This window comes from Diospyros lotus, chromosome 3 (assembly GCF_014633365.1).
Source record: "Diospyros lotus cultivar Yz01 chromosome 3, ASM1463336v1, whole genome shotgun sequence".
In the NCBI taxonomy this organism is placed as follows: domain Eukaryota; kingdom Viridiplantae; phylum Streptophyta; class Magnoliopsida; order Ericales; family Ebenaceae; genus Diospyros; species Diospyros lotus.
Window position 1 is genome coordinate 40,669,658 of NC_068340.1, and position 27,571 is coordinate 40,697,228.

A 27,571-nucleotide genomic window follows, 5' to 3' on the forward strand; every position below is an offset into this window, starting at 1 on the left:
TTTTCTAGATAGGGACACAAATTTTTCCAAACAATAATATAAACTCTTTACCCCAAACAAATAGCTAGCCATTTGCCACTCGATTTGTAGATCGAGCTCTTTGTCGACTAAATTTTTTACTTTACAAATTTTAATTATTATATTTCACAACAATAACAATAACACTAACACTAACACGTCCGATTACCACTTTACTTAAAAAGAATGTGTGTAAAGGTATATGAGATTTTAAGTTACTCATCATAGAGTGGGGGCCCAATCTTCCCAATTATCAACCGAAGCTTTCAACCATGGCGATTCTCCCTCTTGTCCCCCTCTCTCCCTCTCTCTCTCTATATATATAAGTATCATCGCCACTTACACATATATAACTGCAGCCTCCCTTGCAAAAGGTTAGGCTTGGAAATCTCGCTGTTCGCTGATCTCTCTGATACATCCTCTCTCCATCTCCGTGTTAGCATTTTCTTCCTAATCATCTGTGATTCGTATCAAAAAAATTGAATCTTCTGTGCTTTGACACAGAACTAGCTTCGTCGCACTGTGAGTCGACTTCGAAGGGGGCTTCCGAATGGCCGATGAATCGAAGAAATGGGTGTTGATGGTTACGGCTCAGACGCCGACCAATATAGCTGTGATCAAGTACTGGGGGAAGAGGGACGAAAGCTTGATCCTGGCCGTCAATGATAGCATCAGCGTGACTCTGGATCCGGAGCATCTCTGCACCACCACCACTGTGGCTGTGAGCCCTAGCTTTGATCAAGATCGAATGTGGCTCAATGGCAAGGTACTAGTGGTAGAAATGAATTATGATTCTAGGTATTTTTCATTCAATTGATTTTATTTGATTCTGCGGTTGTACTTATTCTGTTTGGTTGCTGAGATAAGAGGGGGGGAAACTGGGGAAGGAAAATTGGATGTAATATGTATGTTGTTTAGATCCCCAAAGATGATGCAAGTAACCCAGATAAGTGGGCTTGACTTGTTTATGGGGATATTCTTGTTGCTTGGGTCATGAACAGTGAGTTTAATGCTTTGTTGATTCTTTAATTTCCAATACTTTTCTGACTCCTGTTTGTGTTATTATCTGGATGATTGATCCCTCCTTTCAGTTTGCTTGCTGAGAATATGCTGTGGAAAAAATAAGAGGGTTCAATAAAAATAAATATTTGGATTCTGTAGGCTGTTGTTTACTTTTCCTAAAAGGTTGAAAAGCTGAACTGAACTATGCAAAATTCACTTCTCTGGATTTCTTGTCCAATCAGACAGAATTTAAGTTGATGCTGATTCCTGGCACTTTTTTTGCTGGCTAGTTTAGGAATTCCCCCTTTCTGGTGGTAGATATCAGAGGTGCTTGAAGGAACTTCGCTCCCGTGCTAGTGATGTTGAGGTTGAGAAAAAGGGCATTAAAATCACTAAAAAGGATTGGGAGAATCTCCATGTGCATATTGCTTCTTATAACAATTTTCCTACTGCTGCGGGTTTGGCTTCTTCGGCTGCTGGTTTTGCCTGTCTTGGTAAGGGATCATTTTTCTTGTTCTTTCTCTTTCTATGCAATTAATTTGGTAGATTGATATCTTCTGCAAATAAGAATCTGATTGTAAAGTGTACAAGAAGGTTCTTTCTTAAATTCCTTTGGTGCAAGTATGTGAACCTTTCTACCTGTTCTGTTGACATTGTATAGTAAAAGTTGTATTTCTAGTTACTGGAAAACTTTAGTACCTAGCAATTTGAGGTATGGAACCTATGTTCCTAGAACACGGGTACAGTTCCATTTTGAATACTCTTTGTCCTGTTTATTCCCCTAGTATTTCTACAAAAGAAAAAAACATCAAATACGATTGATTAAAATCTAGAGAGAGTGGAGTTCAGTGATTATATATCTACAAGGGTGGTCATAATGTGCCAATAGCTTAACTTTTATAGTTGTACCTTAAAATGAGTTCCTCTGTGACTAATTTGAATATTAGATTCCAACAACATCATATCAAGCTCTTACCCCTCTATGTGGGGTTGGCTATGTGAATTCATATCTACTATGTCCTTATCTTCTATAAGACCCATATAATTAACATCAAACCTAAGTGTCTCACATAAAGTTTTTCTTGGTCTTCACCTACCTCTTTTGTTAAATACATCCACTATCCTCACGGGACCTCTACTGGTCTTCTTCATAGAGAAGAAGAAGACTGATAGAGGCATATAGTTTGAATATTAGATTCCATCAAAATTAAATGGAAACTCAACTTGTTTCATTAATTGTTCAATTTACTAGGAATCATTCTTACATAGAGACATGCAAGAACTCACTAATGCGATCTATCTAAATGTAGCCCTATCAGAAAATCATTCTCAAAAATTCCAATCTAATGGTTCTAAACTATTTTGGCTTTTTTTTACCCGTCTTCATTATTGGATATTTTATTTCTGGTGCCGGACTTTATGATGGACAGTCCTATACGTACCATGTTGTGCAACATTTGGATAAGACAGGGTGACATGTTAACCTTTAATTTTAGAGAAAACTCACTAATGTTCAATATTAGTTATGTACTAAACTCATTTTACTGTGCTTCCAGCTGGTGAAATATCCTTAGTACTGTGGAATTTAACTGATTATGAGAGTTTATAGAATTTGGAGGCAGATAAAATGCATTTCTTACTTTTTCTTTTTATGAATGCAGTTATATACTTAAAATTATCCATGCATTTATTTTTATTTTTCTGCTTAAGCCCATTTTGAATCACTTCCTATTAGAATTTATTCAGTAATAATTAATTGTGTATTGGAAGATAAATCTTTTCCTTGTGGGTATAATGGATACTTACATTTGCCTTCGCAGTTTTTTCCCTTGCAAAGTTGATGAATGTAAAAGAAGATCCAGGGAAGCTTTCTGCTATAGCAAGGTAGTCATGTTGGTTGACCTCACTTATCCTGCTCTTTGTATTAAGAACTTGGTCCACTTGGTGTGTCTTGTCTCTGTGATTAACACTCTTGTGTAAACCTGTGAATTCTTTACATTTATCTTTTTGGACTACAAGTCTGTTGTTGAGGGATTTTGTCTGAGTCTATCAGCAATAATATGTCTTGATATCTGGCAGTTATATATGAGAAGGATTTTCTTCTTCACCCAAACACATTAATATTTCTCTTTAATCTGTCTAGCTTCTCATTTACCTGGATGGGAAAACGAAAATAGATAACTGCAGCATTTTGAAATATTTGTTAATTCACATGCAGACAGGGTTCAGGGAGTGCTTGTCGCAGTTTGTATGGTGGATTTGTCAAGTGGGTCATGGGAAAAGTAAGTTTGATTCTTGAGGGAAGATTTTGCATTCTTGTGAAGTTTCAGAATAGTTATTCTGACTGTTCTTTTCACTGGATGTTTCCAGAATGATAATGGAAGTGACAGTATTGCTGTTCAACTTGCTGATGAGAAGCATTGGGACGATCTTGTTATTGTTATTGCTGTGGTATGCACATTTTTTGACATGCTGTTCTTCTGTTTGAAACTACAGTGGATGCTTCCGGGTCTGCAAAATCATCTTTAGTCAAGCATACAGATACGTGTGGCACACCAATAAAAACCTCCCCCAACCAGAAAAAGAAAAAGACTTAAAAATTGCCAGTTGCCTATTATGCTAAATTGGTTGCTTGCTTCATTCAATCATCTTTTATGTGATGAGAATTACTCGTAGCAGGGAGGGAGGCCTCTTTGATTAAGATGTCCTACCTTGAAACTAATTGTCTTCAGGGCATTTATTTTTTTGGGGGGTCAATTATATCACAGTTTCTTGTCTTGTACGAGTCTCTATCTATTTGGCTATTATAATGGAAAAAGAGCAAATTTATGAGTTGTTGTATTACCCGAATGAATTCTCTTCAACCCTTTTGATTTCATAAACAAACCCTGGTTCTACTTTTCCAGGTAAGTTCTCGGCAGAAGGAAACCAGTAGCACTACAGGAATGCGTGATAGTATTGAAACAAGTGTGCTCTTACAGCACAGAGCTAAGGTATTTCTTGCTCATCAGACTTCTGAATTTCACCTTTCTTTCTTTTTTTTTTTTGTTTTTTTTGTTTTTTTTTTTTTTTTTTTTTGGGGGGGGGGGGGGGGGGGGGGGGGGGTGAGACTACAACAGAGGGCCAAAGCACAGGGAAAGGGGGATGGTGATCTGACCCATGATACAAGACAATGGTGGCATTGCCACTTACCAGGGCCAAGTTGTCTTAAAACTGTTCTGAATCGCTTCTATGTCTCTAGAGAAATCCTCAAAATAGCCTCTGCCTGCCGGATTTGCAAAATTCTAGCCTTCAATTAGGTTGTTCAAACATAATATGCATTAGGATTTTCTACTCTCTGTTCCTTGAAGATGATTTCCTTCAACATATTATATACCTCTGAAGTTTTAAGAGGATGTTGGCTTCTGAATCTTACTATTCTTCCTCCTTGTTTTGGAGCAGGAAGTAGTACCTAAACGCATTGTTCAAATGGAAGAAGCCATAAAAAACCTTGACTTTCCATCTTTTGCCCGGTTGACTTGTGCCGACTCTAATCAGTTTCATGCAGTCTGCCTAGATACAAGTCCCCCTATATTCTACATGAATGATACATCCCACAGGCAAGCTCTCTGTATTCTTCTCATCTTAAACTTTAGATAGAAAAATATCATTTTCTTCTTGTTTCTTGAGTGGCGCCCAAAGGGCTCAACATATAAATTTGACATACTGATAATTTTCAGGATAATTAGCTGTGTTGAGAAATGGAATCGTTCAGAAGGATCACCTCAGGTTTGTTCTGCTGTTTTATTTGTAAATCTCCATGTTGAAGATAAAGCCATTTTCTTGAAGATTTTTATACAAGTTTCTGCTTTAAACATGTGTCTGCGCAAAAAGCAAAGAGAATAATGCATAAGATTACTACCCTCCCCCGACCCTTGCAAAGCGAGGAATCTCGTGCATTGAAGGAACTCCTTTGTTTAACTAGATATCATGATCATATTCCTTCCCTATGTATTTGTTGCCTTATTATGTTGATTCGTCAAGGAAGTTACTAATCCTAAGGGACTTTTGACAGGTAGCTTATACTTTCGATGCTGGGCCTAATGCAGTTCTAGTTGCCAAAAATAGAAAGGCTGCTGCCCTTTTGCTTCAGAGGCTGCTTTTCCTGTTCCCTCCACAGTCAGATGCCGATTTGAGCAGGTATCAATTATTGTAACTACCAAAGGAAAATTGTACGGAATGGGCTTTAATTGCAGTTTTGGGAGAGGAATCCATTACCACGGGATGACTGCAGATAAGTTTCTAATACTAGTTTGGTTTCCCTTTCCTGCTTTGTTCAGTTATGTTCTGGGGGATAAGTCCATACTGCAAGATGCCGGGGTTAAGGACATGAAAGATGTGGAAGCTTTGTCCCCTCCTCCAGAGATTAAGAACAACAATCCCTTACAGAAATACAAGGGTGATATCAGTTACTTCATCTGCACAAGACCTGGGAGAGGTCCAGTTCTACTGTCTGATGAAAGCCAAGCTCTACTCAACTCGGAGACTGGGTTTCCCAAGTAAAGAAGGCAGTGCAGTGGGTTGATGTTTTCTCTTCTCAGGCCAGAGAATTTCTTTGATCATGGGGATGCATTCCTCCTTGTTTGATTTACAGGGCAGTAAATGGCAGTCTTTAAGTTTACTCTGAAACCAATTAGAGCCAAATTGCAGTTCTTTTTTCTCTTACTTTTTGAGCCTCTTGCGTTTGTGTCCAGCTGAGGATTATGTATCATCTTCTTTAATGCAAAAAGGAATAACTTGTTCTTCCACTGAATCAATTATTGTTTCTTTCTAATTTGAGAATTCCCAAAACCCTATGCCTCTCCTACACTAATACCGTGGTTTCAGAACATCCCTCTCAAATGACCTGATGGATTCAAAACCCCAAGTTCATTTTGTTTCATATTTTTGAAATTAATTGAATTAAGATGTCAAAAGTAAAAGATCTTCACTAGTGTGAAGATTGCCTAGAGCAACCCTTGGCTTCAAAACCAGTACTTTGGAACTTGAATGCAGCTTGTTCAAACGGGTCCTTGCTTTCTTTCTTTCTTTCTTTCTATATCCCTCCCCAATCCCTGCTCATGAAAAATTCAGTGTGTTCCTGACTCTAGTGCAACAACATAGAAGCAGCAAAGAATTAATGCTAATAATAGATCCAGGCTTTTAGTCATTTCCTTAAATAATGTGTAATTGATCAAATATTTATCTTGTATAGACACTAGAGTGCAAACATGAGATGAGATACAGATGTAAATGGAGGGATAGAGATGCCAAATGAACTCTAAATGACCAATCAAAGAAGAAACGTTTAGTCACCTTGGTCATATCCATACACAGTTCAAAGATAATCAGTTCCATTGAATGGGAATGGTCCAGATCTTCTTTTCCAATCTCAAGCTAATTTGGCATTGTCAAGTGAGTCTTTTTCCTTTTGGCGCCATAAGTTTACAAAAAACGAGTCCATTATAATCTAAAGAACAAAATTTTGTCAGCTATAATCATATGCTAAAGAGAAGAAAGAAACTTGAAGATTGATATCACCTGGTTCAGATGGGCAGCAACACAAGGAAGAACAAGCAAACCACGATCACCGAGTGCACCGCCAAGCTGCTCCACAACTGCTACCATCACAGGCAAAGTTTTCTACCAAAGCATACAAGGAGGTGATATCAAAATCCTAAATTTAGTGCAAGGAAGCTTAAAGCATTATATATGGTTAACTAAGGGATATGAAGCTCAAAACAATAATATGCAACCTGGCTGGCAACAAGTAGAAGAGCAATTGCATTTTCCCTCTTTGCAAACACTGATTTGCTACCACCAGAGATAGCTGAGAGTCCTCGTATTGCAACAACATTAAAAGCTAAGAGTATGAGATGCAGGAGCCTGCAATATGGGGGAACATTCCTTTCAGATGATACAACTTCGTAGAAGTCCAATTAGCTCTCTGTACCAACATATGAATGTGGATGATCCACAACTTTTACCGAATTCAAGTGTTTAGATTTGTTCATTAAGTTGGCTTCAGCAGCGTCAAACTAAGCAGACATTTAAAGTAAAGTTACTAGGACTAGTCTATAAGAAGATAGCTGTGGAACATGAAACTGCACACTTCATATTTCACAGTTAAGTTAATTTTGAGCATGTATCCCATACTTGGGAAAATTTTCCACCTATTTGAGAGACGTGATTTTAGGAAGAGGCAGTTATTGAATGAAGTTAACATGACCATTTCTACTAATATCTAAGAGTTAGCAGAGAGGTGGTTCATATAATTGGTGCACGTATTAATCAAATCAGCATAATTTAGAAAAGGTCAAAATTGGTCAGACAAACTAAACTCTGATTGAATCCATATGGTACAGCAAGATAATTTGAAGTACCACATGGATCTCCTATGGGAACATGGTAAAGGCCGGACTAAAATGGCACCCGAAATGGTTTAATTGCACAATGAGATGTAAGAACTATTTTATTTGTTTAATCCAACTCAATATTACCATAATAAGATAAGCAAGGTAGAAAAACTTGGTCAAATACAGCCCACAAATTCGGACCAAAATTCATTTCCCAATAAAAAAATGCAAATAAGAACGGGAGAAGTCAAAATGTGAAGAGCCAAACAGAGAAAAGAAGGGTAATATTCATTATGAGGAACATACATTCCCATCCCAACAGCTGTGAGAAAAACTGTAGGCTCAACCATTAACAGCAGTGTCCTTGACGTACTCACCTGTATCCATGGAACCTGCATAAATATTGAAGGTTAAGATCACTTACAAACAGCAAAACACTTTATGTATCATGAAAGGAAAAGAATAAACATTTGGACCTTCTTGTTTCAGAATAGTTCCTTTGCTTGAAACTGGGAACATTAAAAATATCAAGAGAGGAAAGAGAGTTGGGAAAGAGTATCATCAGGTTACTAGTAAACATCTTAAGGAAATTCTTTATATTCTTGAGTTAAAATTATTTCTGCAAGAAATGCATATAGGAACAAACATATTGAGTACCACAGAAAATCCCGAGTCCACATCCCTACACACACCTCTTCTGTATCATTTTCTCCTAATTAGTAATGGACAAGCCAAAGGGAGCACTTATCAATAAATAAATAAGCCAAAGGGAGCAAACTCTTTGACATACAATAGGGACAGCAATTACACAAACTCTTGGAACTCCAGGATTTGGGTATGCAGCCATACCCTCACACAATGGATCACAATTCTGGGAACACACGACATCAAGTTGTAGTGATGCAATCTCTATATACAATGATGCAAATCACAAAGGTCTCAATAAGTAAATATAAGGAACTCGATAACTATGGAAATTAGTTGTTTCATGGCTTTCATTACCAAGTTTTCAGCCTAAAGTATGATCCTGCTATCCTTGTAGGCTTGATATGATTTCATATGTTTCATACATCAGGGATATTTTTCTTTATTTAATGTAGGCCCACATATATTAAGTTCACCACCCCCAGTGCAAATACAGTCTAAATTGCCTTGAGGGGAGAGAACTTCCTCCCAGCTCTCCCCTGCCAAAATGTCTTGACACAGGCAGGAATTCATGGTCTATAGATATAAGATAGCCAATATAGGTCACCGGGTGTACGGTTATGTTTCTTGTTGGCTTTAGATCATTTTCTTCTTTTTGGCTAAGTCAGATTCACCTTTGAATCTGTTTTTGCAAGTCTAATTTCCACGTCACAGTCTAAGTCCATATGGGCAATGAGTTATTAATAACCAACATATAAGTGCTGCAATGTAACTTCAAATCATCTATACATTGATTGAACCAACCCAGTAAAGAAAGCAAGGATAGGTAAACAGCACAGTAGCACTGGCAACTATTTGTATGTTATCAGACAAATCTGTTATCTTGAAAAGTACACCTGAGAGACTGATACCCAACTGAGTTTTAGTATATACAAGACAATCTACATAATGATTTCTTATGACTTTGTTCTATTGTCAAATTTTGGGCAGCAATATCAATTAAGTAACAAGCTGGTGTGTGTGTGTGTGTTGGGTTCAATTGACCAGCCCTTGCACTAGATCCGAGGGTGAAGTTTAAAGCAGAGCAGATCATCATCAACTGCCATTTGAAGTGGAGAAATGGCAAAATGCGTTCAGCATTTTATGCAATTGTAAAATCCCTTTAAAACTAGAAGGGAAGTTCCATGGGACAGCTATAGGACTATCTTTGTTGTATGGCACGAAAAGCTGGGCAGATAAGTATTAATATAAGCAAATATGTACATAAGAAAAGGAAAAATTAGAAATAAGATTATTATTAATAATACTGGAGTAGCGTCTATTGAACATAAAATGCATGCAGCTAAAATGATTTGGACATGTAAGAAGAAGACCAATAGATGCACTTATATGGAGAGTGAATGGAAGAGAAGAAGTTTGTAAGAAGAGAAATAGAGGGAAAAAGATGGAAGGAAACCCTTTCACATGATGGAGAATAAATGGCTTTATAGATATAACCATAAATTGGGATGATTGGAGAATTAGAATCCATATAACTGATCTCACTTAGTGGGATTAAGGCTTGTGATGATGAGATGACAATCATCAACTGCCATTTGATTGCCTAGTATTTGGCGTAGGAACTTTTAGTTCATAGAATATCTTTCCTGAATAAATTAAGTAAAACAGGTTAAGCTGCTGTACTGTTTGTTGAAATTAGGGTTCTAGAAGGAGCATAAAGAACAACAACTACAAGAATACTCTGGCAATCCATATAAGAAAAACAAAAGTAGAATGAATGATACAAGAATATTATCAACGGTATATGAAATTTAATCAAATAAATTTTTTATCTTACCAAACTGAGGAAGAGTGCACTAATCACAGACAAAAGCTTGCGATTGCGATCAACAAAGGCTGCCACACCTGTATTCCACTTTCAATCAGATAAATAACAGATACTGTAATCATTAGCAACTAAAGGGCAATTTTAATGGCTAAGACCACACTTTGTAGAGAACTAAATGGAAAAGAGTATCCAATGCATTTGTATAATTCAGTAACCTAAGACCTGTGACTTAACCAAAGAATAATGTATCACTGGCTTATGGTATATGCACCTATATTTCTGCGAACCAGTGAGATAAAAAGGCCAATCTGGTCAGAAAGGGCGAGGAACTTAGTGTTATATATATTCTTTAGTAATACAAGCAAACAGTAGATATTACCTCACACATTAAAACCGCTATACGTGAAGAGGACCAAGAACATCTAGAACCATATTAACAATGCAAACTCACCTTTGAAGGATTCTCGAAAAACCTGTTGATTAGAAAGGAATGAATTAATCCAGGAGAGGACAGAACACCACATGGAGGGGCATCAAGTAATACGAAAACACTCCTAATAGTGGGACCTACATTTATATGCCGTAACTCACAGTGGAAACACATCAATATCACTTTCAGCATTGCATGATTAACGCCCTTAACTAATATGTTAAGTAAACTTATTTAAAGCAAGATTAAAGACAAGATATGTGCTGAGGCATTCAAATTTTCTTCCTTATCTACTTGGGCTGAAACTACATCTTGAGCACCGAATGGTTCAACAAATCAAATTGGAGTCTAATCTTAATAAACTAGAACAAATTAAGAACAAGATATGATGTAATGCTTGAAACTCACAAACAACTTTGATGCTATCACCATCATGTGTCCCTCCTTTAATTGTAAAATTAATAAAGCTGCTCTCAACTCAATGGTAGAAAGATTGATAACATCATATTTGGTATGGCCAGCACAACAAATATAAACATGCACAAGTAAGAAACATAGAGACAAACACAGAAAGATATGGTAGCATAGAACTAAGAACAGAATCACATACAGACAAGTCGTGACACAAGCATTAGAAGGCAAAAGACAACACTCAAAACTATTTATTAATTCAATAATCACGCCTCTCTTACAAAATACACTAAGAGAGGTTTATATAGGGTGCTAACAACTATTTAGAAAAAGGAAAAAAACTTATTATTAAGGAAATAAATAGGAGACTAATTGGGAAACAAAATATAACTGGCAGTAAATAGAAGGGACAAAATAAAGCTTGCTAATATGCTAATTGCTAAATTTATGCCTAGAGCAGACTTTACAAAAATCTCAAGGCTTAGATCCTCCATCAGGTTCATATCAAACAGACAAACGAGATGATGAAAGGTCAGTACTGGTCCTACTGGATTGTTCCAGTAGGAACAGAAATAATTACAACGCTTGTAATTGCCGTTGTAGTTGTTGGTTTATGAGTTCACTTCAAGGAAATGGACAGCTCATGATAAGCTAGCATTGGAAATAAAAATTTCTGGTCCCAAGTTATTAGGGTCTACCCAAAAGAATTGGTGAAGTGAGTCCTCCAATCTTAATTGAACCCTTTCTCTACTGAGCTTTTGCTCCAATTACATTGGTTAAATGGACCTTTTTTCTTCTACTTTTCTCTACCAAGGATCATAATATTGATCGAGCTACAATATGTCACATTTTTCTTTATTACCTGAAATCAAATTAAAATGCTGTCTACATTACTCTCAATATGGATGCTATTGCTTCTAACTTGGGCATCATTGGTCCCCATTTGCATTACCAAATATTTTACCTCAACTAATTTTCTCTCATTTTATCTTCAGTGGATGCTCCACTTGTTACAACTATCATCAGACAGATTTGTTTGTTCCTGAACCCATTTCTCCTAGTTTCCATAAATCTAGCTTAGAACTTATGGAGTCTAAATACATTAAATTGCACATCAAATATCAAAACCTCTGCAGTGAGATTCCATTGTTTAAGACTTCTTTTTCTTTTTCTCTTTCTTTTCAAAATCAACCTCATCGACTTCCCTCAGCGCACATCTTCAGTTTAATTTGGTGTTTATTCTGACAATGAATAAAATGGAATGTTTCAACACAATAATTTGAAGGAAAACATAGCTAGATTACTGAAGCATGACCTGCCTGATGCGTTGGCATCTCTAAAGAAGGCTAGAGTTCCCCATTCAAAAGTGAAAATATAACAAGAAAACAAAAGGGAGAAAGGATTAACTCCAAACTATATACTGTACTATAATTCATGATTTCTCACCAAATCCTCCAATGTAAAAGTAATTAAGCAGCCAGACATGGTAAATTGCAGGCCCTTTTTACAAAAAATATAAATTAGGAACCCACTTAGGTCACAGGAACTTCTCTTCTTTCATGTCAAAACAGCATTCATTCTTTTTGAAGAGGAAGAAAGGTATTACCTTTCCGAAAATAAGAGGAACTAGAAGTGTTAGAACAAGGTTTCTGAACAACTTCTTGGTAGGGACTGATACACCAACTCCACCAGCTATGAACATTGAGACAGAAAAGGGCACCTAAAAAATAAATAGAAGTTATTGCAAGTATGTGATGGCAGGGACTATTTCAGGAAATTTAACTGAGTTTAATAAGGTGATCTCAGGGGGAAAATGTATATTAAAATCATAATGAAACTACAACAGTCAGACAGAGAGGGAGGGGACAGGGAGAAAGCATGGATAACAAAAGGCAACCAGACTTCACTTAAGCTAGTTCGTTTAACATCATTAGAAAGAATGATGCATGCTGCTTTATCCCAAAGTAATTTGAGAGAGAGAGGGATTTATAGACCAAAAAGAAGATGGTTAGCGAGCTAGAATTCATGTAGCTAAACTCCACCTAGTGGGAATAAGGCCTGATATGTTGTTATTTTTAGATCAAACAAGCAGATTAAAATGAAGATGCATGTGCAACATGCTGCACCTGCAACTTACTATCAGAATTCCCAACAGACTAGATATCACGGTCATTGCGAGTGCAAGAGCAGAATTCCCTCCGGCAAGCTGCATTTTAACAATTAAATCAGTTATCAAACTAGCAATGTTTTTCAATTTTGACCTCTGGCATAATCTATCAATGAAAACTGTGTAAGAAGCAAAACTACAGCAACTAAAATACCCGAGTTAGAGCTACTCCACTTGATAATGTAGTTGGCATACAGCAAAATATAGCCAGTCCTGTAAGAAGCATAAACAGTAATAAATTCTTCTAAAGAATCCATATAAAGTAGTAATTGGTTGCTTCAATTAATTGTTATCCCCCCCCCTCCCCACCCACCCACCCTTTCTCTCTCTCTATGGATGAGTTTTTCTTTTCATTTTGTTGGAGGGGTTAAGGAATGCATTTCCTAACATTTCAATATTACTATGACATTGTAACAGCACTAAAGACATACTGTGTTCTTCCAATCAAGTGACAAGCAGGCTGGGTTTAGGGAAAAGTCAATTTAATAGTTCAAAAACAAAAGGAAAAGAAAATTAGGACTACTGCCAAGAAAGAGTTCAGAAGTAAGAGATTTGTGGCATATAAGAAGATGGAAATATGACAGGTGCTGCCACTTCTAGCCACCAAAGATATCAATTTTGACCTGTTTTAGATGATGATGTGCTGAATATTGTGGATGTTGACATCCTTTGATATATATCATATATTGATAAGTAAATTAATTGTTAAATAAAGTGACAAAAGAGGGAAAAACCTTACAAGAGGCATTCCAAGAACCCACTACCTATACCTACTGGCATATACAAAATGCTCCAAAAAATAAAGTCAAGCAAACAATGCAAAGACTGTGGTGCTGCCATCTAGAAAAATGGGTAGATGAGACTAAATCAAAACTGCAGCTAAAGACAGCAAGCAAGCAATATAACCTTCCACTTTTCAGATGAAAAATTTAAGCCACATCTGCCTAAAAATTAAAGAGAGGAAAATCCACAAAAGAAATTATGTAAAAACTATATGAATTACATCAGTTTTTTAAACGGTATTTGAAGTTTTACAATTAGCCTTGAAATAATCAATATAAAATATCTAATAAGACAAAAGTGTTCCTTCCAGATAAAAGTAACAAATCATATGGAACCTCTATTTTCCATGCAGGTGTGAGGAGGGATGGGGAAGGGGCAGAAATTTTCAAAAAACAGTATCATTTGTTTGGTCATATAGAAATTAATAACACAAACTCACTATTCATGTAGAAAGCCTCCTTAAATGGTGTTAGTTCAGAAAATAGGCCTGGCCTTGAAACACAAATTGCGCATAATACCAAAAAAAACACTCAAAAATAGTTTTCTATTTCTTGTTCCAAGGGAATAAACAAAATAAAAATTTGAAAACAATAAATCTCAAAGACTCAAACAAAGCTCGTGCACTAAAGATACAATAATGAAGTTTTAAGTTAAAAAGATTCATTACATGGAATGCACAGTTCTAGTGCTCATCTGTATGCTGCAAGCAATAAGAATTATACAACATTTAATGGGAAGAGGTCATCAAACCTTAGCTAATATAAATTAAAACCAGAAAATGATTAGTGTGGTTCAATGGCCCTTTTAGAATGAAGTTTGGGCAAAGAAGACCATAGTCCATGCTTCTCTCTTACTACGTGATGTGAAACCAAGGGGAAAAAGAACAAGAGAAGAAGGAGAAGAATACAAAATGCAAAACAGATCTTTAATAGCAGAAGAAGCATAAATAAAAACAGCATAGAAGAGGGAAGGAAGATAATGAGGAGGGACAGAGACAGCCCCAGGTCTTCCAAATATTCATCTTTTATTTCATTATAAAAAAAAAATCATAACTTTGGATTACACCAAGAAACCATATGTTTAGGCTTGTAACTAATTCTATGAAATATGTTAACCTAATACATTTTCCAACATAATCTATTACAAGTTACAAAAAACTAAAATAAATCTTGATAAAATCAGAATCCTAATCCTTTAGAGTTCCCAAGCAAATAAAATCCTAACACAACGAGGATTATAAAGTTATAGAATAATTAGAACTCTTGCTCTCTTATCATTTTGCTTGAAATCAATCTAAAAGACTCCCTATCTCCTGATCCTTAGGCAGCCTTTGCTAATGCAAGCTAGCTGACTTCCTTGCCATTAGTTTTAATTATTCATTTTCAATACTTTAGTCCTTTTTTGGGGTGTGTGGGGTGTCAGATTACAAGTCTGACAGTAGGATTCTCGAGGAATCGGGAATGGGAATTAAGAGAGAATGGGGAAGATATTTGAGAGAAAAGAGAGATCAGAACAAAAAGAGAATTTAGAGGGAGAATTTAGAGAGAATGGGAGGGAAACTCAATTCCAATTTCATTCAACATATCTGTTTTAGCACTGGATCGGTTATTTATACCGATCTGGAAACTTGGGCGCCAAAAACAGTTGGCCCGAGCCCATGTGCCTTACAACTTGTCTCTAGCATGCTAGAACATTCTACCAGCTATGCTTAAACTAGAATTCAATTTCTTAATAGCCTAATTACACATTTATTTATATCACTCACTAGGTACCATAACAATCCCCATCCCTTAAAACGTTTCTTGTCCACAAGAAATGTGTAGTAGCCTTGCTCCATTAGGAAATTGGTAGAGGAACTCTGGCAAGTATTCTCATGTGTTATTATCCGAGTGAAGAGAGGACCATTGGACTAGTACTTGAATAAGAGGCACTCCATTACGGTGGATTACACTTCTGTCAACAACAATTGTGGGTTCAACATTTTCTAGTACTTCTCCCACCATAGGAGGCAAGGTAGTCGTCGATCTCTGTGTTCCCACAACCCTCTTGAGGAGGGAAACGTGGAAAACGGGGTGTATCTTAGCATCTTCAGGCAGTTGTAGTCGATAGGCCGCAACACCAATTTTCTCTAAAATGGGTAAGGGTCCATAATACTTGGGGTTCAATTTGGATATGGGCTGCTTAGTCAAGGTCTTGAGGTACTGTTGGTTAAGCTTCAAATATACTTCTTCACCTACTGCAAAATCCCGTTCACTCCTCTTCCGATCCGCTAGTTGTTTCATTTTGTTCTTGGCTTTGGCTAATTCGGTTTTCACTATCCTCATTACATCCTGCCTTTGTTGTAAGTAGGCCTCCATTGTTGCTACTATCATGTGTCCTCCAAGGCTGGTAATAAGTCGGGTTTATAGCCATAAAGAGCCTCGAAGGGCCTCATCTTGATAGAGCTATGGTAGCTCGAGTCATACCACCATTATGCTATGGCTAGCCACTTGTTCCATCCTCTAGGTTGTAAGAAGCTCAAACATCTTAAGTATCTTTCCAAGCATTGATTAACTCACTCCGTCTACCCATCTGTTTCAGGGTGGTAGGCAGTAAACATTAGGAGTTTGGCGCCCAATATCCTCATGAGTTCTTTCCAGAAGAGATTGGTGAATACCTTGTCTCAGTCCGATACAATGGACTGTGGAATGCCATGCAATTTGACTACATTCTCCAAGTAAGCTCTAGCCACTTCTTGTGCTGCAAACGAGTGTGACAGCCCTATGAAGTGACCAAATTTAGTGAACCAGTCTACTACCACAAAAATACAATCTTTCCCTTCTGATTTTGGCAACCCTTCTATGAAATCCATTGTTACATTGGTCCAAGCACGATCTGGAATTTCCAGAGGTTGTAGGAGACCAAGGTGGGCTATCATTTCATGCTTGCACCTTCTACATACATCACATTTCAAGATGTAATCCCATATATATTTCCTTAAATTGGGCCAAAATAATACCTGTTTGACCTTGTGGTAGGTATTTTGAATGCTTGAGTTGCCTCCTACTAGTGATCCATGTAATGCATACACTATTTTAGCCTTTAGCTCCTCACAATCACCGATAACCAACTGACATTTGTATGTTATTACTCCATCATTCAAAGTGTACCCGAGTTTGTTGTCTTCTTTAACACTCAATTTTTCTATTAGTCCTTTAACCCAATCCCCTTTGTTGTAGCTATCTGTGACCTCTTGAAGCCAGTCTGGTATCACAATGGAAATTGTTGCGTGCATCCCTTCTTCATGGCAGCGAGACAGAGCTTCTGCTACCACATTCTCCTTCCCCTTCCTGAAACAAATTACATAATCTAACCCCATAAGTTTGGCCATTCATTTCTTTTGTAGTTGGGTGTGTATCTCTGCTACAGCAAGAATCTTAAACTTTCGTGATCAGTCTTGATCACAAACCTTCCTCCTCCTAAGTAATGGCACCAGGTCTGCACTGCCATTAGTACTGTCATCAACTCTTTTTCATAAATGCTAAGGCCTTGGTGTCTAGGTGCTAGGGCTTGACTAAGAGAGGCCAAAGGTCTGTCTTCTTGTGATAGTATTGCACCTATTCTTGCATTGCTGGCGTTCGTCTCTAGGGTGAATGGCTTACTAAAGTCCGATAAGCCAAGCGTGGGAACCTTGCTCAATGCTTCTTTTAACTGCTCAAAAGCTTGTTCTGCTTTAGGGTTCCATTTAAAGCCCTCCTTCTTCAACAACTCCGTTAAAGGTTTGTTGATTGTTCCATAATTCTTCACAAACTTTCGATAATATCTAGTAAGCCTTAGGAATCCCCTCAAAGCCTTGATGTTTGCAGGTTTAGGCCATATTACAATTGCCTCTATCTTCTTTGGATCAGTCCTCACTCCAGCCCTTGATATGATGTAACCGAGGTACTCCACTTATGTTTGTGCAAATGCACACTTCGACCGCTTGATGCATAACTGATTGAATCGTAGGATCTCAAATGTAGCCCTAAGGTGGTTTAGGTGTTGATCGAATGAAGGGCTACAAATTAAGATATCATCAAAGAAGACCAACACGAATTTTCTGAGGTAAGGTTCAAAAATTTGGTTCATAAGGGCTTGGAATGTAGTAAGGGCATTTGTAAGGCCAAACGACATGACTTTAAATTCAAAATGGCCATGGTGTGTCCAAAATGCAGTCTTGGGAATGTCGTTGGGGTCCATCCTAATTTGATGGTACCCTGAATGGAGGTCCAATTTGGTAAATACAGTTGCATGCTTAAGTTCATCTAGTAAATCTTCAATAATTGGGATTGGAAATTTGTCCTTAACGATGATGGCATTGAGCTGTCTGTAATCAACACAGTAGCGCCAAGTGTCATCTTTTTTTTTTACCAATAGGACAAGGGGCAAAGGGACTGTGGTTGGAGCAGATAATGGATTGGTTTAGCATATCTCTGACCATTTTTTCGATTTCAAATTTAAGTTTGGGTGGATACCGGTATGACCTAACGTTTATTGGTCCAACATTAGGTAACAAGGGTATGATATGGTCTAGTGGTCGCTTGGGAGGTAAAGTCTTAGGTTCTATAAAGAGATTCTTGTATTCAATCAGTAAAGAATCAATGAGGGTCAATTCATGTACCTGCCATGTTTGATTGGAGTATCCCTTGCCTGATTCTTCTTCCTGTTGTTCAGTGGCTTGAATTGAAAATAATTGAGCCACTTGTGCCATTTTCTTCTTGAATAATTGTTGCAGTTTCTTTCCCTTCATCAGTTTGCAAGTCCCCACTTCCACGTTCCCTTGTAGCACCACCCTTCTTCCCTCCTTTTCAAGTGTAACTTGAAATCGAAACTGATAGGACTTACTCACGCATCCAATCTACTCCCAGCACGATGTGGCATCCTCCCAATTTGAGCAATCTTAGATCAGCCCGGAATTCCTCCCCTTGCATCTCCCAGCAAAATCCTAAGCAAGCTGATTTACTGATTACCTTGTCCCCGTTGGCTACAGTTACTGAGAGTGGTGGGGTTGGGTATTTCATCTTCCTAGCAGTCATCTCATCAATGAAATTGTGAGTGCTCCCATTATCTATCAAAACCATGAGGTAGTTGTCATGTGTCTTCCCCTCTACCTTGATAATCTTGTTATTGGATACCCCCTTGATAGCATGCAGGGATATGGCTCCACCGTCTTCCTCCTCCTTTTCCCCTGTCGCTTCCCTTTCTTCATCTCTTTCCTCATCTCCTCCTTCCAATAATAGTTGCTTCCTATATTGGTGCCCCGACGTGTATTTCTCCCCACACTTAAAACATAGTCCCGTGACTCTCCTTTGTTCTATCAATCTGTCCTCGTTTTGCATATTCTGAGAAACTAGGGTTAAGGTTGGATACCTATTGTTGGTACCAAATTTGACCAATTTTCTTCTCGTAGGTCGGCTCCCGTATAGTATAGCTCTGATCGATACTCCTTTACTCTAAATCTTTTGTTTCTTCAGTAATGCCTTAAACGTCATCTCTTGCAAGGCGACAGCCCCCTCTACTGCTTCTTGTACCATCTTAGGTAGGAGGATTTGTACTGTCGATCTCACCTCATCATTTAATCCTCCTATGAAACTAGATATGAAGTACTCCTCATTCAGGTAAGGATTCTTGTTTAGCATCCTAAATTTGAGCTCCTCAAATTTTGCCTGAAATTCTAGCACCGTTCCTTCTTGTCTTAGGCCGTTGAGTTCTTGTACCACGTCCCATCTTCCTCGCTCTCCAATCCTCTCGCACAACCCTTGCGCGAAGTCATCCCAATCATATCTCTCTCTCACCCTGGACCATCCTTGGAACCATATATCCCCTGCATCGAGATATATCGCAGCTAAGGCCACCCTCTGATTCTCCCTTACACGATGAATCTCAAATAATTTCTCACATCGCCTTAGCCACCATTGTGGCTTCACCCCTTTGAACACCAGTAGTTCCAGTTTAGGTACTGGAAATCTGATTTGATGCGAGCGGATTGGCACCTCCTACCTTCTCTCCGGCACTAATTCTTCCACTGTGACTGGCTCCCCTTTCGACACCGATAATTCGATATTACGGTGACTGCCACCAATTCCTAGTAGAATTGGTTCCGATCGTTCCCTTGGTGGAAAGTCAGGGGAGATCCTCACTTGTGATTGACCCGCAAACATCGTCATAAACTGTTGCAATTGATCACGCAACAGATTCCCCTAATCCCTTACTTCTTGCATTTCTTCCCTTAGTTGCATACGCATATCACCCCTAAGCCTTTCCACCAGTGCGTCCAACTTCCTATCCACCAACAATCCAACCTTCTCTTCCATTGAATCCATTATGCCTTGCATCTCGGCCACGGACGTCGAAACTTGTTGTAGTTATGCCTCCATCCGTCGCATTCCTGGTACCGTCAACCATTGCTCGATCAATTTGCAACGAAGGGCAGGATCCTTGCTCTGATACCAATTTGTCAAATTACAAGTCTAACAGTAAGATTCTTGAGGAATCGGGAATGGGAATTAAGAGAGAATGGGGAAGATATTTGAGAGGAAAGAGAGATCAGAACAGAAAGAGAATTTAGAGAGAATGGGAGGGAAACTCATTTCCAATTTCATTCAACATATCTGTTTTAGCATTGGATCGGTTATTTATACCGATCTGGAAACTTGGGCGCCAAAAACAGTTGGCCCGAGCCCATGTGTGCTTACAACTTGTCTCTAGCATGCTAGAACATTCTACCAGCTATGCTTAAACTGGAATTCAATTTCTTAATAGCCTAATTACACATTTATTTATATCACTCGCTAGCTACCATAACATGGGGTTCTTTTGGATAGGTGTAAGCCAGTGTCACTTTGATTTAGAATTTGATTCTAAGGCCTCAGGCTCCCCAACATCTCAAATGGTTAGGCTTTCATGGCATGCATTCATTGCTTTTACCTGAGTTACATATTACAACTCAAGTGAAGAAATGAATTAGTATTTTGTTTTACCAAGGCCATAAAATACACTAAATCAAGTTAATCGTGATACCTGTTACAAATTCTTGAGGTTGGAGATTGAATTGCAAAATAAGCCTTGAAAAGAATGGAGTAAACAATAAGATAGAAACCTGGCAAGAAGCAACAATTTGATATCTCATCAATTAGAAACAAAATAGAAGAAAAATAGCAGCAGGAGGAGGGGGGTAAACAACATACAGTTTAGCTCCATGAAAACCAACATACAACACACTCATAAGCTGATGAAGATCAAGAACAAATTTTAAGAAGGATAAATAAGTTTTTGGGAATGAAAAGAGGAGGTACAACACCTCATATATGATTGCCTTGAGATGAGGGCAACATCATTTAATAAATAGATGATGTTTTTCATGTAGGCACTAAGTACCTAATAATAACAATACATATGCAATAGATGTACTCAAGAACACCAACAAAAAAAAAAAACTGCCTGCCGATTGGGTAATTCCCTCAACACTTGCAGTGTTGAAGGTATTACTCCTTATCACATATAATCTCAAGCTCAAAAGAAAAAGGAAGGTTGCATTAGATAGTCAATAACCAATGTAAAAACAATCGTATCTTTTAAACATAAATTCTAAACATGATATGTGTGCAAAATTTCTATCAAAATTTTATTTCTAAAAAGCACGAAATTTGTTTTAAGGACAAATACCCAGTAGAAAATGAGATCATTAGTTTGTTATTTTTCAATTTCATGCACGATCATTCTAGGACAACAGAAAAAGGAAAAAAGTAATTTTTCATAGGCCCCAAAGGTATGAAGTCCATGGACTATCACTATTCCTTTTGTGGAAATTCTTTCTTTGCCCTCTTTTCTTGGTTTTGATTTTGTTGCTAAGATGAAATGGTGATACAAAATACCCCAGAGAAAGACTAGAGGACAACAAAAAAATTAAAACAAACAAAACAATGGGGAACTATAAGAAAGGTGGCAAAATTAAATATCATTGTCTCCTTTATGGCATCTTGGATCCTACTTACATCATATGACTGACAAAACCAACTTTTTTACAGATTCCTATCTCAAGTGTGTACCTTTTTAATTTGTTTGGGCCGTAAATAGAACCTATATGAGCTTTAGCCAGCCAACCCAAGGTTTTGCTCTAGTATCTTCGAGAAAGCTGTCTTAGTATTAGGCAATGCGGTAAATTCTGTTCCATACTGGGTGATACCGTACTGGATCAAATTCAGTACAAAATATCAAAATTTCCATTCCTGTACGAGCCGGTATTACCTTAGTACCGGTGGTGCACCATTACCTAGTTATGCTTTTAAAGCCTGAACCTTGGACTCTGGCAAGCTGCAGTCCCTGTACAGTCTATGCATATAATATAGTTTAATATGCATAATGCATCTAGAGTCCCTGTCAAGAGCTTATACAACAAAGTCCCTGTCTGATTGTACAGGTGTATATAATATTAGTTTAATATATAATGTTTTAGTTTATATATTTATTTATACATAATAATTTGTTTACATATATTGTGTACATTTTATTATCATTTTTATTGGAAAATAAAGTACAAATTGTTATTTTAGTTTGACTTATATTATTTTGTTATACTTTTGAAAGCTATCGTAAAAAATGATAAAACTATTTTATTATAATACTTCTCATATAAGTTAATATGCTTAGATTGTTTTAACTTATTTATTACAAATATCTTTGCTTAGTTAAAGTTCTTCGTTCAGTGAGTGATGTTTATTTCTTATTCATTTATTCACTGTATTAATAATATAAATTATTAGTACTGTGATATAGCCAAAACTGTACCTTTTTACTGTCTAACATTGTACCATACAAATGACAAATCTGGTACCTTATCTAGTATGGTACTAACAATTATGGTATCAGGTTGTTGGAAAACCAGTAAGATCCATGCATATAAGCAATGCCTTGACATGTTACTTGTAGCTGAATAAGGCAGCCAGAGAGTGAAATATACAGATTTATGTCACATTGAAGGTAGGTTGTGAAAACAGGGTATTTTGGTATATGATAATCAGAGAATGTTTAGCAGCTTAAGAAAGGAGACCAACTTTGACTTAGAGAGAGAGAAAGACCTTATATAATCCTATTAGGAATAGGTTACAAGGAATAAGCTTTATACAGGAAAGTTTAACCCTTTTCGAGTTCAAGCTCATACTTGATAAGGCTCAGACCTATTTGGCTTATCTTATGTTCTTGACGGACCAAATCATACAAAGATTGGATTACTAATCTCCATATATTCAGTGCTTTAGACCTGGGAGAGCGACATGATAAGGATACGTAACATTTGTATGCCCTTGCCTCTCTCTTTCTAGTTACGGCTGTTTTTTCTTTCATTCTTGCCTCAGATTGCTTGCTGTACAAATGCAACTGCTAATTCATCGCTAAAATCCTAGATACTTACAGTTATAAAATAATAATGATAGTGACATTAAGAGTAATGATAATAGTTGGATCTTGAGAACAGAAACTTGATATCAATAAAGCAGAAGCAGACCCATACATCCTTTTCTCCATTAAAGAAGGGCAATAAAGAAATTTGCTAGATATTGAACCTACAAACATCATAAGGGAACTTAAGAAATTTGAGGTCATACTAGCCCAAAAAATCCAACTTGCCATGCTCCTGCAGCCTCACCGATTTCTTCACTGCGTAAAGTCAAACCTGTATCATTGAAAGGTTATCAAGAGCTTTCACAAATGATATAGCAAAAAAATAATAAATACCATAAGAATCTTACCGGAGATGATAAATATTCCAAAAGCGCTAAATTTTGACAGATGGTATCGATCAGCTATACAGCCAGGATTAGGATTTGCTAGCCCTAAGAGCACTCCACCAACAAGAGCTGCATACAATATGGAAAAATCAACTTCAAGTTACAAATAACAATGCTTAGGCATTTGAATGGTGGGTATGTCTAAAATCAACTAAAATCAAACGTAGTCAAGAACATGTGATTTTTCTGGAATATAAAGCTGAATATATTTGGTGTTAACCACCAAAATAACTAGTCTTACAATGCCTATAGTGCTCGTCCATAGAGCTCTTTCAGTCAATTTACTCTATCTAGTTCATATAACATGTCAAACACACAGCCTCAATACAGACTACAATTGTTATTGCCAAAGCATGTTCCTACAAAAGCATTATTAGAGCTTAGTGCAATTGTTTATCTCATTAAGAATGACAAAATAAATCTAACTACGCTATTCCATGCTCTCAGAAATAATTCTACTGCCACAACTATGACTTCTCCTGATGCAATAACAACTTCTATTTCGTCTCACTTAGCCAATAAATTTTGACATGGATCATCCTATTTGGGTTCATCATAATGGGTATTAATATTGACAATCTTGCTTCATTTTTGTTGCCTAGAAAAACTAATTCACGCACTTGTTCTGTAATAGAGCAAAGAATATAATATTTAACTTATTTTCTTGAGATTTTAGTACTAACAATTACTAATGGCAATCTGGTAGTTGCTAAGATGAAGCTTGTCTAGACCCTCCATGTGGTAAAAGTGAATGCTTGATGGAAATGTTGCATCTTCTGGCTCATGCAAATTTTCACAATTTGGGTGAGGTCCCTCAATTTACAAAACCAATGTTCTGATTACAATCTAGAGAGCTGTTCAACGTAGGTTTCTTTTTCCTATAGCACTACTTTCACATTTATACATTCTGTGCTCCTTTTGAAGGCTAAAAATGAATGGTTACAGATGCAAATCCTTCTGTGCATGCAATTATGACACTCTTGTTATGAACAGGTTTAAAAGATAATTGGAAGGAATTGGGGGAGTTAGATCAGAAGAAATGGGAGGAAATTAGGGAGAACACAATAGAGAGGGAGATTAGGGAGAACTGAGAGAAAGAAAGGGAAATTGAGAAGGAGATTAGAGGGAAATTGGAGGGAGATTGAGAGAATTCAAGAGGGAAATAAGAGATTTCATTCAACAATTCAAACATGATTACTGTCCTACAGCAGTGGCTTATTTATAGCCTCACAGCCATTGCACCCATGTGCAATACAACCGTAATCCTAGCAACTATTATATCCTTATTACAATATTGCCCCTCTATTGCTCCTAGGGACATGACCAACTCTTTTCCAACAGTAAGGCATGTTCTAGTTAACAGTATTCTTAGCACACCTAATGAATGGTCCACGACAACGTGCTCTTGATAGCACCATTTTAACAAACAATAACACCCTATCTACAGTCCCAAGAAAGCATCCATCTTTTTTGATGAAGTCAAAACACCTGTATAGAATATATACAACTTTAGGTGGAGATATGAGACTGGGGGTTATTTGTGTTCTTAGCTGTAATAAACTTAAACATACTATGTTAAAAGGTAGTTTCAAATATAAACAGAACTGGAATTATATATTTACTTACCAATCCTGTAAGCCCTAGTTAGATAGTTATCCAGGAAATGAGGTACTTATTCAATACTATGATATGTCTTAGGTCATAAGTCACAGCCGATAAGAGGATTCTTAGATCAAAAACCAGTTGTTCAGGTTCACCATGACAATTATGTCCAAATTCTCCTCTTGGGTCAGACAAATCTCCTCTTTTAACCAGCTATTTTAATTCCAGAAATCGATTTGTCCAATCCAATCAGCCACGATAGTATAAATTGTAAAAATGTGGACATGCACCTAACCAATATTTCTACCTAGGCCATGCCTCTGGCACACTGGCCCAAAGTAGACTACTTATAACGAATTAAGAATTTTCTTCCGTGTAGAAAGCATTTTGATGAATTTGAAAAGAATTTTCTTCTTCTTTATTGGTTAGCCCAACGTCTCATTTGCATTTCCACTCCCTAAAGTGAAACAAACTACAAGATGCATATAACAGCGTTGCAAAATTCCCGAATATATCTCAAAGGATTGTGAATACCTAACGGAAGAAAATTCTCCAACGCGAAACTTAGCAATTTATTCTTCCAATTCAAAGCAGTTGCAAAACCAGAAGCCCCAGTGGATTGCTCCGGGTTACCACCAACCTGAAACGCAACGCAACGCAACACCAAATCCAATTCACATAATATCAATGGAAGACGAAAAACATAGTTGCAATTAAAGAGAGAGAATGCGAAGCAATTTGGAGTTTGGCGAAACAAACCTGATCAGAAGGTTGACCTGCTCTGATGGGGCTTGAACTCGATAGGGTGTTCCGAAGAAATAATGGGTAGGGATTTGACTTAAAGGTATGACCAAAGGCAAGATTGGTTGCCGGAAATTGTGGATTCCCGAGACGAACAGAACCAGCCCCGGCCGGCGGAGGTCTCAAACATAGGGTCTGTAGACACCCCGCCATTACCATAGAGAGAGAGAGAGAGAGAGTTTCGACTTGCAGGTGAGAGAGAGAGAGAGTCTCGACTTGCAGGTGAAGTAAGAAAGTGATCTTCCGACCGTTACCGTCCCCGTGCATATATATAGATATAGATATGGCGGTGGAAGAGATGGGGGTGCATGTTTTAGAATATATATCAATTGTGACACTTAAAATATAACATAACACAGAATAATATTTTGTTAATTAAATTAATTTTAGTAAAAGATATTTAGCTTATATCAACAAATTCAGTAATTCAAATCAAACCGAGTCAATTACATGAAACATGGCATGAGCGTAATAACTGTTATTTTCATAATTAAAAATATTCAACAAATTAATTGACTCATTTAATTTAAAATACCGTTTATATGATCACTTTCGATTCTTCAATTTTTTATTTCTATTAGGGTTAGTCTTGCCTTGATCCATTTATTGTGTTTTTTCTAATTATCTTATAAGATTTGTTGCTTCTTTTCCATGGAGCGGGGTCTCTCGAGTTAGGGGTGAGTGAGATTTCGAGTTTCTAATTATTGAGTATATATTTTTTATTTTTTTTTTAAATATATTTCTTAGCTGTGTTTGTGTATAGTTATTTTTATAAATTTTTTAGTTAAAAAAATCACATTAAATTAAAAACTAATATTGATATTTATAATTTAACTTATAATTCAAATTTGATTTTGACAGCCCCAATCAAAATCAAAGTTAATGTTGACATTTATGCCCATTGTTTTCTCATTACAAAAATCCACAGCCCTACCCAAAGATCTGATTGATTTTGATTGTGATGTAAGAGGTCAGAAATAAATGTTTTCAAAAAAATATTTTATGTTGTTTTCAATTCATCCAAAATTGGCATTGAAAATGTTATTTTGACACTTATGATAAATTTTATATTAATATTTTATACAATTACATTAATACGTCACCTAGTCATCATAAGTATTAAAATTGGATGTTTAAGTAATATTCTTAAATTAATATTTCTACATATATATTTCATAATTTACGTGATAATAAAAATTAATTTTAAAATTTTGTTACTTATACAGGTTAACAGAAACGATATATCACAATATTTTAAAATATATCGTGAAATTTTATTCATCATTTTCTCTCTCTTCCATTTCCTTACTACATCAATTGACCCTTTTGTCATTGCATCCTCTTTCTTGTTGTCACTGTATAAAGGGAAGGGTGTGTAGCGATGACGAGATTCTATGTACAAGTAACAAAATTATACACTAATCTCTTTTAAAAGTTATTGATTTTATATTAATTCTACAATGTTATTAAAATTTAAATAAATAACCATTTTGATGCATTAATTATTAATTTTTTAAGTAATGATAAATTATAATTGCATCATAAGTATGAAAATTAAAAGAAAAATTATTATTAATTATATAAATTTTAATAATATTATATAATTGATAACTAAAGTTTAGTATTTGTTTGTAATTAACCCTAACCCATGCCAAGGAAGCCGACTGGCCATATCCGGCCATCATTGCCAATAGCTCCGTTAGCCAG

At 36.7% G+C, this 27,571-nt stretch overlaps 2 protein-coding genes across 3 annotated transcripts; one reads left to right on the forward strand and one right to left on the reverse strand.

The window, feature by feature from the left end:
* The first annotated feature begins 234 nt into the window (after positions 1-234).
* On the forward strand, positions 235-5,816 carry LOC127797051 (diphosphomevalonate decarboxylase 2-like). Of its 2 annotated transcripts, XM_052329539.1 has the most exons (11): positions 235-392; positions 523-784; positions 1,316-1,514; positions 2,841-2,904; positions 3,239-3,302; positions 3,391-3,471; positions 3,927-4,013; positions 4,462-4,619; positions 4,740-4,788; positions 5,075-5,199; positions 5,340-5,816. In XM_052329539.1, exons 2-11 carry the CDS (start codon positions 569-571, stop codon positions 5,560-5,562), a joined length of 1,266 nt encoding a protein of 421 aa, XP_052185499.1. In that variant the 5' UTR covers positions 235-392; positions 523-568; the 3' UTR covers positions 5,563-5,816. The 2 variants fall into 2 exon arrangements, with proteins under 2 accessions (XP_052185499.1, XP_052185498.1); XM_052329538.1 differs by having other exon boundaries at positions 258-784.
* A 409-nt stretch (positions 5,817-6,225) lies between these two features.
* Positions 6,226-26,107, reverse strand: LOC127797050 (probable sodium/metabolite cotransporter BASS4, chloroplastic). Its single transcript, XM_052329537.1, has 14 exons — positions 25,823-26,107; positions 25,598-25,703; positions 23,423-23,530; positions 23,279-23,346; positions 20,697-20,775; positions 13,030-13,088; positions 12,846-12,914; positions 12,315-12,428; positions 10,319-10,340; positions 9,877-9,944; positions 7,701-7,786; positions 6,795-6,924; positions 6,580-6,681; positions 6,226-6,508 (listed from the first exon to the last, which is right to left on the reverse strand). The coding sequence occupies exons 1-14, from the start codon at positions 26,021-26,023 to the stop codon at positions 6,431-6,433; spliced, it is 1,290 nt and encodes a 429-aa protein (XP_052185497.1). The 5' UTR covers positions 26,024-26,107; the 3' UTR covers positions 6,226-6,430.
* Positions 26,108-27,571: the final 1,464 nt, after the last annotated feature.

Coding starts and splice junctions, on each gene's coding strand:
- LOC127797050 (XM_052329537.1), bottom strand. CDS start 26,023: ATGGTAATGGCGGGGTGTCTACAGACCCTATGTTTGAGACCTCCGCCG. Junction 6,925..7,700: donor ACAGCTGTTGGGATGGGAAT/GTATGTTCCTCA, acceptor CCCATATTGCAG/GCTCCTGCATCTCATACTCT. Junction 6,682..6,794: donor TTCTACTTGTTGCCAGCCAG/GTTGCATATTAT, acceptor ATGCTTTGGTAG/AAAACTTTGCCTGTGATGGT.
- LOC127797051 (XM_052329539.1), top strand. CDS start 569: ATGGCCGATGAATCGAAGAAATGGGTGTTGATGGTTACGGCTCAGACG. Junction 1,515..2,840: donor TGCTGGTTTTGCCTGTCTTG/GTAAGGGATCAT, acceptor TTGCCTTCGCAG/TTTTTTCCCTTGCAAAGTTG. Junction 4,014..4,461: donor TCTTACAGCACAGAGCTAAG/GTATTTCTTGCT, acceptor GTTTTGGAGCAG/GAAGTAGTACCTAAACGCAT.